The sequence below is a fragment of the Nesoenas mayeri genome (assembly GCF_963082525.1).
Source record: "Nesoenas mayeri genome assembly, chromosome: 17".
In the NCBI taxonomy this organism is placed as follows: domain Eukaryota; kingdom Metazoa; phylum Chordata; class Aves; order Columbiformes; family Columbidae; genus Nesoenas; species Nesoenas mayeri.
In genome coordinates, this window is record NC_137565.1 from 1523517 (window position 1) to 1535892 (window position 12376).

At 43.2% G+C, this 12376-nt stretch overlaps 1 protein-coding gene across 5 annotated transcripts in view; it reads right to left on the reverse strand.

Moving 5' to 3' along the window:
• Positions 1 to 322: 322 nt before the first annotated feature.
• The window catches only part of SFSWAP (splicing factor SWAP), a 30426-nt gene continuing 18372 nt past the window's right edge, over positions 323 to 12376 (reverse strand). For 4 of the 5 annotated variants that reach the window (XM_080354952.1, XM_080354955.1, XM_080354953.1 and 1 more), the window contains 5 exons: positions 7326 to 7591; positions 5162 to 5287; positions 3199 to 3369; positions 2966 to 3038; positions 323 to 742 (listed from right to left, as the gene is read on the reverse strand). In XM_080354952.1, coding sequence (XP_080211078.1) covers positions 677 to 742; positions 2966 to 3038; positions 3199 to 3369; positions 5162 to 5287; positions 7326 to 7591 — 702 coding nt within the window. In that variant the 3' untranslated portion in view covers positions 323 to 676. Of the gene's footprint in view, positions 743 to 2965; positions 3039 to 3198; positions 3370 to 3508; positions 3815 to 5161; positions 5288 to 7325; positions 7592 to 12376 lie in introns of those variants that run through there. The other variant, XR_013922933.1, reaches the window with a different exon arrangement.

The following is a 12376-nucleotide window of genomic DNA, read 5'->3' on the forward strand; positions in this document are numbered from 1 at the left end:
ATGTCCTTTTATATCTCTGTCTCTATTAGCACCATTTCATAAATAAGCACAGAGAAACATCACCTCTCTCGCACTGGTTGGAAATTGTATTTGTTCTAGTCAAAACATGACAAATACCTTTGAAAGCAGCAGGTAAGCGCTGCCTACGGGATCCTGCATCACCATTCCCCACCGGCCACTGCAGCACCCCAGCAAACAACAATTCTGCTGCGCTCGGCCCAAGCATGAATGAAGATGAAACATCTCTCAGCTTAAGGTGGGCGGGCAGGCTGCACAAGTGTTAACCGCAAAACTAAAGGCTCCACAAAAGTAACTAATGAAAGATGTTTCCTTCTTTATTATTGTGTAATACTTCTTTCACAGAAACATGATATTTACAAATATACACATATAGACCGCTGATCATAAAATGTTACTGAGGAATTAGTCAAAAAATCAATTTACAAAAACCAAAAACTTTCCAAAGATATTCCGGCTGAAAAAGTTTAATGAAATTTCAAGGAGACGCTTCTGTACAGAAAGGTTCAGCTCCTGCAGTCCCGGCCGCACCAGACGGGCTGCGGACCGGACGGGCTGCGGGCCAGGCGAGCCGAGCTCAGCTGTACACGGGACATGAGGCAGTTCTTTAAAAAATGGTTCTTTTCCACACGATTTCTTGGGGGCAGTTGAACGGGTCTCAGGAGGCACTGGTTTGGATGTTTTTGGAAGCTGCAAGCATTGCTCTCACTTTGGCCATTAGATCCTGTAGAAAAGAGAAGGAAAATGATCAGCCGTGTCTGGGCGTTGATGAAGCTGAAGCGGAACCTGCAGCAGGGGCTGGCTCAGGACACACACCCAGCACCTGCGGCACCATCGGCAGGTATTAAAGACCTTGGCTAAATGAGCGACACAATCTGCAGGAAGTTTGTACAACAGCAAGTACAGTCTGCTTTTACTACAACGCTACCAAGTGCTGCTCTGCCTAATATTTAGAGCAGTTTCTATACAGCAACACACAGAAATCACTGCAACTGAAATGGAAAGAAACCATGGCTGTATCTTCACAAAAGCTGCCATGAACACGCAACCGGCGAGCACTGGAGTCTGCTGGTACGCAGAAAGCTCTAACAATTGCTGGATAACACACAGCTTTTTAATTTTGCTTTGTAAACCTGAATGAAGAATTGACATAGCAGCAGCATATTCACATCGGACATAGTGACTGAAGCATTGAGACTGCTGAGAAACCAAACAGCCGCTCTCAGGCTTGTCCAAGTCTCCAGTGGGAACAGCTTTACATAAGGAAATGAAACTTCATGTAAACGGCATCGATAATTAGGTTGCAAAAAAATGATCACAAAAAGTGTGGATAAGTTATGAATTAAAGTTAAACATTTATTCACAAATGCAATACAAATGAATAAAAATCCTTAGTTATTTTAAAGCATTTCATCTGAAGCTCTCAAAACACTTCACAGGGGAATTTGGCATCATTATTACACTTTACAGATGGCAGGATGCGAATGGGAAAAGCGCTGAATTGGTCAGGGTCAGCCAGCACATTGGCAGCAAAATAATCTTACTAATAATCAGGTAAACTACATTTCTTTGAGCCCTTCAAACGCTGCTAAACTAATCTATGTTGGGAAACAGCTTGCAGATTCGTAGTTTTCTTCTTTTTGTACTTTTGCAGATAGTACCTAATGCCCGTGTTTTGAGCCGGCGGGCGGCTGGGAGGCGCTGGGAGCTGCTCTGCAGCGGCGCTGGCCCCTCGGCCCCCAGCGCAGCTCGAGCACACGCGGACGCCCCCCGGCACACGCAGAGACCCAGCGGCACACGCGGACGCCCCCCGGCACACGCAGAGACCCAGCGGCACACGCGGGCGCCCAGCGGCACACGCAGGGCCAGCAGCAATTACTGAACCCAGAAACGCGCAACCGTCGCCTCTGGCTGAAACGTGCAGGGTTTAAAGGGTGCGATGTTGACTCTCCTTTCAAGACCATAGAGTTCATATCGCATTCCTCCCACCAGGAATTTCCATGTCCTTGGCAGCCTAAGCAGCGCTAGGGCCTTCATGCTCCATTTTCTTTCTCCGGTGCTTCTAACTGCTATTTTCTATTTTCCTGAATATTCCCTGTTTTCTCATCAAAAACGGATCAAATATGGTATGTACAGTACTAGTCTACTAGTATTAATTCTGAGCTACCACTATTTCCCTACCGGAACTAAATCTTTGAATGATGTTAATTTACAGAAAGAATTATCTATCCATTGAAAAAATGAGAATATAAAAAGCAATTCTGATTTTATATTGTAAATTTGCCAAAGCATAATGAAGAGCTTTCCTCCTCTAAACCTGGTACATTGAATTGAAGGAAACTTAAATATGCATGAAGGCTCAAAGAGGATGACTGAAATTAAAAATTTTGAAAAGCAATACCTTGCAGCAGCTTTTAAAACAGAAATGGAATTATTTTGACAGAGATTGAGCATCTTAAAACTGTGCTAGGGAAACTGAATGCATTTACATTATTGCACAGTGTATAGAGGCACATACTCAATACACCATGATTCACAGCAAACTTGAATATATCAATGAAATCATAACAGTGAAAGATCAGAGGCAGAAACAGCAACAAGGGGAAGACAAGGGAGTCGAAGCTACTGCTCAATGCAAGTCTACACTTCAGTTTGCAAGAGGACGCAGTTCTCCTCTACTGCCGAATACAAACTCAGCCTTTGCCAAGGTGTTTCTCCTCGTTTCTTTCATGAAACGTGTTAAGAGTAGCACATGGTGAGATGGGCGCTCAGTGAGGAGGCCCAGAGCCGGGGAACACAGAGAAACGGGCCGAGCAGCTGGGGCAGGTCAGCAAAGGGAAAGCTCACAGCATATGGGAAGCTCAGAATGGTACAGGGTAGGTAGAGAAGAAAGCGGCATTATGGGCACACTGAATCAGGCAACATAATGTGATTCTTTTAATCTTACCTGAGTGATTTTACTCTGCACTGAAGACACAATTGCTGAAGAGATTTGGCCATCTTTTTCCTGAGAAACTCCCCTAGAAAAGTTGAATAAGAAGTAGAAAATTATTGTACATGTTTTAAAAACGCATTTCACACATTACACACACACAGAGCTCCGCACCATCCAAGTCAGGTCAAAAGACACAGAGAGGCAGGAGCCATGAGCCCTGCAGTGTTCGGCACACGTGCTGTTACCTGGAGCGTTCCTGGCTGGATTCCCTGCTCTCCACAGGAGAGACACTAGCTGAATGTACAGAATTTTTGTGTGTGGATGGTTTGCCCGGTGACGTGGATGGTGAAGGAGACCGAGCTTTGGACTTGGTACGTGACCTAGACCGCCGCTTCTTCTTCTTTTCATGGGGACTTCTGCAAGAGAAAAATATTTTATTGACGGATACTTAAAGCAATATTACAGTAGCTCAGTTGAAGTTACTTTTCACACTTCTAAAAGCTCACATACCCTCTCCCATGGGATACTTCTGCCCTCAGCAAGAATTAGTCTTACCCCACCACTGCACTTCTGTGGTTGTGCAAAATACTTCCTCAGAAGCTCTTTTTGGGCTACTACCAGTCCGTGAGGGTCTCCCTTGGGACACTGCTCCATGGGTACACAGGAATTACTGGCCAGTGTTGGACAGTTTGACAGACAACGAGTCTTCCATTGGAGACGTGCGGAATCACTTTGCTAGAGGGAACTTCCTTCCCAAACAACATCAGGCACTTAGAATGTACTGAGAAACGTAAGAGTTCAGATCCCTTACAGTTTTCCTGGCTCATGAACAAACCATGGAATCATAGCTGTGCAAAAGATCTGCAAGGCAAATTCATGCTTCAGTTGTTTCCTTTTCAAAACAATGTTCCCCCTTTCCTTCGGAGCTGAACTATAATGCAACAAACCACAGGCTCAGAATTACAAACCAGCTCCTGTGTGCCACTCAAATGAACCCAGACCTAGCAACATGTTTTAAGTGCAGACTATTTATGACTTGAAAATTATAGATACACAAATATTTGCCACTATGTGAGCTGGAACAAAGGACTTACGGGTACCTGATGTGCTCATTATTGACAAAAGGGGAAAACAGAGGTAGTTTCCTCATATATTACAATATTAAGCTCAAAGATAATTCAATTAGTAATACACTAGAGATGGAACTATGAACATCTTTATACATGGTTATGAATTTATGGATGTATGATTTACATACCAGCACTGATATTACTGTAATTAGAATTACGGGGATAATGCCTTAGAGTCAGGCAGTAGCTCACTGGAAGCACTTCTCTCCAACATGCGCAGCTACAAGTCTATTCACAAGAGCCGTGTTGAAACTTCTAGAATATCTTAAACCACTGGAAAACATTCAGCCATCTTTTAGGTACCACAACATTGGCTCCTTACTTTGATTTTCTTGGGAACTTGTTACTTTAAAAGCAGCTATGCTATAGCATATTTAATTCCCATATAAATACCGTACACCCCTGAGGCTTCGATATTTGATTTTTATATAGAATTTAACATTCAAGATTTAAAATTGCAAAACCTCCTTCTATTTTTCTTGCATAAATCATCATTAAGTGGCAGAAGCAATGGAAGGAATGACAGCTCTGTTGGCCTCGAACATTGTCATGACTATACAGGAAACATCAGCTCCACAGTCAGTTATTCCGTGACTAGCTAATTATGTACTGTAATTGCTCAGTTTCTTAAAACATTATAATGTAATCAGGCTGTGAACATATTTCATACTCAGCTCTTGAAAATCTCAATAAACATTCATCATGCAAGAAGAATATTTTACAGTAATTTTTTTTGGTGTTTTAATCTCAGATTTGGGCATTGAGACATCAGGCAGCACCAGCAGGAATAACATCACGCCAGCGCACGGCCGCTGTGCAGAGGGCACACACCTTACACTGCTGAGCAGGACAAAATGAGCAACAAGAAGGAAATATGGAAGTCCAAGGGAAATCTGAACTCTCACAGCTGGGAGACAGCACTCACGTGCTTGTATGTTTAGTGTTCAAATATATGCAAGAATGGCGGAAGAAGAGTGAGGGCTTCCAATGTCATTTTTCTCCACAAGTATTTGTCCGTCTGCCTCGGGTGCACACAACCCATCAGGCGATGTACAACCTCTGGCCCGAGAGCACTTACTTGGACCGCGGGCGTTTCCTGCTGTTGCCAGGACTGTTACTAATGCGATAAGCTGTGGGAACGCTGCGCTCGTCCCGCCGCCTCTCGGGGCTGTGCGCCCGCCTCCTGGGCGACCTCGATCGAGACCTGGGCACAAAAAGCAGCCACAAGTTTGCCTCTTGTTACTCATTTAATTACCTTTGTTTCAGTGGAATTGTGCTGCCACCAAATGCAGACACCTTTCAAATGACTATTTTATACCAACATGGGGTGTTTAGCCTCCAAGACTTGTCAGCTGCAGAAGAATGTCCTACCCATCCAGGCCATTTCGGATGTGGTTATCCATGGCTTTTCACTGTTCTGCTGATCCCACCTCACCAAAATCTATGGCTTCAAGACTGTTCCTAAATTCAGGGCATGTGTTGAGGGGTCATTTTGACAATTTAGAGATCACAATTCATTATCATCTGAATGCAATATAGTCTAAAGAAAAATTACGAAATAAGCACAGCTCATCTTTTGGCTGTCACAGTTAATTTAAATATAATAGTTTAAATAACTTCAAATCCAAAATACTTATCTTCACTGTGCAGATACTTCAAAACTAATAAGCTACTCTCTAAGAAAGTTACAAAAGTCTATTAAGAATAATATCTTGTTTGTTATTCTACATTATTTGATTAACAGGAACTGGAGCAGCGATTACCAGAGAAACGGAAAATTCCAGCTGTTTTCTGTTCACTCTTGAGGTAAAATAAGGCATCGATAGTCACTTTATATTGAGATTTGTAGGTAAGAATACACATTTTGAACAGAATAAAATAAAGCAACAAAATCTCAAACATACAACATTAGACTGAGACACTCAAGTAAAGCAGTTACTCCAGAGATGTTCCAGTATATTTGAGCATCGACATCCACACAATACAGACTCTCCAAGCACCATCCACTTGATCCAAGATGAACATATTAACCTCTACAAATAGTTCACAGCCAAGGGTAGGACAAGGGGCAGTGGGTGCAAACTGGAACACAGGAGGTTCCACTGAAATATGAGAAGAAACTTGTTGGGGGTGAGGGTGGCAGAGCCTGGCCCAGGCTGCCCAGGGGGGTTGTGGAGTCTCCTTCTCTGCAGACATTCCAACCCGCCTGGACACCTTCCTGTGTAACCTCATCTGGGTGTTCCTGCTCCGTGGGGGGGGTTGCACTGGATGAGCTTTCCAGGGTCCTTCAACCCCTGACATTGTGTGACTCTGTAAAGGGCTGGAAGGTGTTTCTCAGGAAGCACATGTCACAGGCATGGCCACAAAGATAAAGGAACGTATGATTCTGCGTGCATGACACACACGTACAGCTGTGGTAGTATTGATATGCACAGTTTGTTTGAACTACAAGTTCCTTAGGGATTGTTGTGCAGCGTGACCCTGAGAACACAACCCCAAGAACAAGCCCTTCCTGCTGAGCACAGACTCCCATGGGACGGGGCACTTCATGGGACACATTTTACAGACGGGAAACTTTAAAGGCATGTAGACCCAAATGTCTTAGATGTAATTTACAGTACCAATATAACTACAATATATATAATCTTATAGCTGGATAATTAATATAGTGAATTTAATCTCATTAGTGACTAACACCAGAGTCGGCTGCACTGGGCTACATTCTCCTAAGGTCTCCTTTCTTCACCAGCTCTGCTTTCGTCCTTCTTGGACTCCTCTCATTCCTCTCCTGTCATTCATCCAGCAGATTTTTTCGCACGCCACCCAACTGCTGTTTTCCTTCTGAGCTTTGCTGTTCAACCAGGCACTTCTCTACCTCTATTTCTTATCTTAATATTGTCTGCTTACATTACTACAGCAACAGACACAGACTTATTAGCAAGTTCTCTTCCTGCTATAATCACATTCCTACATATTATTGCCAAGTGTTTCACAGACCAGAGTGAAAAAGCATTTGCTAATACAAATTTTGCACTACGTAATTAGAAATTAATGATTCATTATTTCATTGAAACTATTTTCAAAAACCTTCCACATTTGATGATGCTTATTTACTGTCTTCAAGGTGACTATAACGCTTCGCAATGGGTATCAAGATGTTTCTATAATGGAAGAAGTGCAAAAATGCTTTAAGCGTTAGCCCACACAGAACTCTAAAGAATATGTTTGGTTTCCAAACCCACCTTGAATGCCGGACAGTTCTATAGGCAGTGGGAAGTGAGTGCTTTGCTTTTGAATGGGATCTAGATCTGGATTTAGACGATGAATGATACTTGAACGGTGATCGAGATCTTGACCGAGATCTTTTCTTGTGCTTTTTTCTTTTCTTCTCCTTCTCTTCATCCCTAGGAGGATCTCTGCCTTTGCTTGAAGGCCTTTCTGCTTGTTTAACTTCTAAGGTGGGCAGAGCTCTGACTGCAGCCACAGGACAGGGTATGCTGTTGACACTCTGAAATCAAAGGCACACAAAGAACAGGGGTCAGTTCTCAAAGCTGCATTTGAATTTTTAGTTTGAGAAAGTCCTACAAGTGTAGACAACACATAAGCATCTTTAGTCCTTTACCCTAAACAGAGAGCTACATCTACTCCTGTGTATGCCACGTACATGCACATTCTCGCAAAGACACTTAAAATATCTTGCTCGATAGTCTTGCCAATATACAATACAGGATTTTGGAGAAATGCTGGATAACAACAGCAAAGAAAATAGTAACTAACAATCACCTTACGTTTTTTGACTCAAGAAACTGTGTGAGAAATACATCCATCTTAGGAAGGAAGTTGTAAAATCAATAACAATCTAATGTCCCGTGAACGCTTTAAAAGCTCCCAGTGCTGCATCAATATTGCAGAAAGTGTGCGCACCTGAGGCTGACGCCTTCGAACCCACACGGCAGGAGGATCTACTGGAGGCCTGTGCAGTTCCCCCCAGACACGTATGCAAGTTGGGATGTGCACGCTCAGACTGTCACCCGAACTAGGACATAGTTCTGAAGTTTCCATCGTTAGCTTTTAAAAATCAGGTACTAGCAGATCTCTTTTCCTCTATTTATCCCTTTGACTTAAAAGGGATAAACCTGGAAACACAATCAGGAACTACTGGCATTCAAAGTCAAGTTGCAGTGTCACTTTCATCTCCCAACTGTGCTGTTTAGATGACAGCCTCAAAAGCAGCAAAATGAGTTAGTGCTGATACAAATTATTCCTATACTTTGCAAAATAAATGTAAAGGGTTAAGAAGATCACAAAAGTGATTAATCTCAAAGACGGAAGAGGTCCATGTACAATTCATGCTCAATGAGTAATTCCGACTGCAGTCAGTTAAGCGAAACATACCACGCTCCAAGAAATTTTCAAATTATCACCTCGTACCTGAGAGAATTCTGCTCAATACCGTGTTTAGAACAATCCAAGTCGGGTGCCACAGAGATGCTCCTCAATTCAAAGCCTGTCATTCCCCCAGCTGCCATTTCAAGGCAACTGAGGAAATCACTTTCTCTCTGTCATAATTTCTGCTCCATCTGGTCTGACACTTTCAGCGTTTGATACGGGGATGTTACCGTGATCGGAATAAAAAGTAATACATTAAAACCCCAAATACCCAAATTAGACACAGGTGATCTTTTCCTTTATTTTATCCTTCTCTTCCTGTGAATATGTGAAGGCAGCAGCTGAGCGCATCTGAACAACTAGAAACCCAGCTTTGCTTCAGGAGACCCAGGACGCTTCGCTGAGCTTGAACTGATAACTGCTATCACAATATTTACAAAAATAGCAATAAAGCAGTACTAAAGTAGTTTGCTTCAAGGACTGTAAACATTTTACAGCACGATCATTTGAGTGACTGGTTTACCAGAGGCCCATTTCCAATTTCACTAACTTTACAACCCACATGTAATTGCAGACACCTCATCTCCAACCCTAAGAGTTTCCTCAGAGACCAGCGCAGCCCACTTTTGTCCCTTGACAGTGCTATTCATCTCTTTTTGCAGTATCTTAGTTTTCACTTTGAACACTACTGAATATGCAACAGGCCAGTTTGCCTTGAAGTAGACACCTCTAATAGCTTGAAACGAAATAGCTGTAGGCAAAGTAGAGTTGAGAGGAAAATAAGAGAGGAAGAAAAAAACAAATGTTTTCAGTGCCCAAGTTCATCCGGCCGCATAAACCACAGCTATTGTACCACTGCCAAAAAGGAACTTCATACATGACTTAATACACACAGAGGTTCTCTCAGCAATCAGAACTAAGCACCCCTATGTATCCACCAAAACGCCGAACCCGGTCAGGCCACAGCGGCGCCATGGGCTGCGAACAGACGTGCAAGAAAATCCCACCCGCAAAATGACAAGATTCACCATCAGAGCAGAACTCGGAGCTCAGTGGAAGAACTTAGCGCCAGCAGGTTGCCAGGCCACAAAGAATATTTCTAGGTGTACAAATAATGCTGCTGAATCCAAATATTTTGGAAAAAAAATAAACTCAGTGTCTGGCAAATAGAAGAAGCTGTGGGTGATTTGTGTTATTACCAGTGAAAGCTGACCCAGGCAATCCAAGGTAATGGGGACTTCAACTGGAGGCACAAATGCAGGAAAAAACCAAACCAAACCAAACATAACAGCAAAAAACACAAACAAAAAAACCCCAACCCCAAAGCAAACACGGACACTGGGACATTGTTACATGTTTCCAAAAGGCAGAAACGTTTTGTTTTCCAAGCAGGCTCTGCAGGGCAGTGAACACCCTTCTCAAAGCACAGCAGCACACGGGTTACCTGGGGAGCTTTACCACCCATCCCTCAAGGGCTGAGAGATCACAGTTTTCCGGGGGTGAAGTTACTCTGCAGACATTCAGATAACATTCACTGAACCTCAATGCTTTGCCCATTTTGGGTAACAGCACATTTTTTTGGCCCTTATTAAATGCTGTGTGTCAGGCAATTTCACTGACATGGTTGTTCTTCAGTGTGTTATTTGCATGACTGAAGCAAAGCGGATGAAAATAATGCTTCCTCCAGTAAACACTTGGCACAAAAAATGTTTCGGAGATACCTTTTTGGAAAACAAAGATGATTCAACAAGTCCTGCTGAGCAGGAATGCGTTAGGAACGAGCTCTGGATCAGGAAGAACTGACAGCTCCACGAGAACACAAATGAGCACTTGAGTCATTACGAGACATTTGCATATTTGCAGTATTCATAAGACCAGCACACACGTGAGTTATTCTGGGGTTCTGCTACTTCATCAACACACAAAGCCGATGTTGGAAGTGAACTGTAAGGTGCTTATTGCAACAGAACAAAACACTGGTACAAAGTCAGCTGGTAAAGAACATTAGCAATAATGTTACTAACTCTCCTACAACTGGCTAATATTTATTCTGTTCTGAACAGCTGAATTTTGTAGTGACTTGAATCCTATCTTAGATCCAAATTGGAAAAAGTATGGATCAATATGCCTTTGTACCTTGAGCACTTTGAAGAGTAAAAATCAAGGCTCAAAACATTCTTAGCTCTCTTACCGATCTTAATTAAGATGGCAGTTCCTGATATTTACATTTTCCCCCCTATTAAATAATAATTGAAGAATCTACGGCATGAGGAACTACAACTCCCACGTAGTTTTTGACAGCGGGGTTCCCGCGGTAAAAAAGTTGCAAATGCCAGCAAGCTATCCACCTCCCCATGTCACATTAGTTCATGACATTCTGTTTTATGTCTTTTTTTGTCCTTTTGAAAAAGGGAAATAAAATGCTGTTCCATTATTATTGCAAAGAGGCATGCACTAATATGTACGGCCCACTGCTACGGAACACAGGATCAGCTACAGCAGTGAGTGTGACAGACACACACCACCTACACTTGTTGATAACCCTGTTCTCCTTGGCAAAACTTGAATAGCGCCTTATTTTTAATCATGGCACATTTCTATTTCTCTCGTAAACAGACTACTTTCCACAGAGAAAAAATGGTTACGTACAGGACAAGCGTAAGGACAAGCCATCTAAAGAAACCCACCGTCAAACAGGGCTTCAAAACAGATGAAAGGGCCAAAAGTGAAGTTTTGCTTTGTGTTATAGAATCTTTATATTCAGAGGCACAACAGCAGACGACATTTGGGACAAGCCATTAAAACAGAGTTCCTTTCAAATCACGTGTGTGTCTGTTTTTGCAGCATTATGACTGGATTTCTCTCCTTTAAATTGGATACTGCAGCTTAGACAGGTAACAGTTTGGGTAAAACCAACTGTCTTTTACATGCACAGCAAAGCACTATCACCCCCAAAACATTCCTGACATAGGATAAAATAAGAGAGATTAGCAGAATAGCCTGTATTACAAACCCACCAGACAGAATTATAGTTAGTTTATGCCTTGTAGATGAAAACCAGACTGTACTACACCTGCAAGCACCTGTCACTACACCGAGTCACTTCTCTGAAGACATCAAACACTCCGTGCCTTGTCCCGGCACCACCAGTGCTGTCGCCTGCTCCTCTTTCTGTCAGGTATTACCAGCACCAGTAGATTCTGGGACACATCAATTAATGATTTAATGGTCACCTATGACCACCTCCTTTGCCAGAGTGCAGGCCTGCAGGCCTTCCCTTGCCAGGGACAGCAGGGATGGGACTTTACCCACACAATTATATTTACCAAAACATTTTGCTGGAAGCAGTGATTTGGCAGCTCACATTTTCCCTCTGCAAGCCTCCTCTAAGCTGGTACCATTACCAGCCACAGCTAACACGACCATTAAACGCGCGTTCACCATCCAGACGGGAACCTGCCCGCTCCCTTGGCAGCACCGGGAACCACCGCTCCCAGCAGATCCTTCTCCTTTCTCTTTTCAACCTCTTGTTCCCAGACGCACCTCAGAACAGCCCTGCTCTGATGGACAGCGCGAGGGAATTGGCACAGCTGCAGACAAACAACATTTTAAGCCCTGAAATAGGTGCTAGAAATGTTACAGGCCTACGATACCAAGTTGCTGCACCAACATTACTGGAAGCTGCTCAGTATTGGAAAGGGAGCTAAAGCCACGCTTTCCAAGGCCTGGTCTGAGGCAAGACTCCGCAGAACCGTGCTGTTGTAATGCACGCGAGAACGCTGAGGAGCCACTCGTGCAAAGCTGTGCTGCTTCACTGCTCAAGCTCATTTCTCAGCCTTTTGTTCCTCTTGCTTGATTTCACTCTCAGGAAAAGCAGGAAACTGTATGAAACAAACAATTCAGC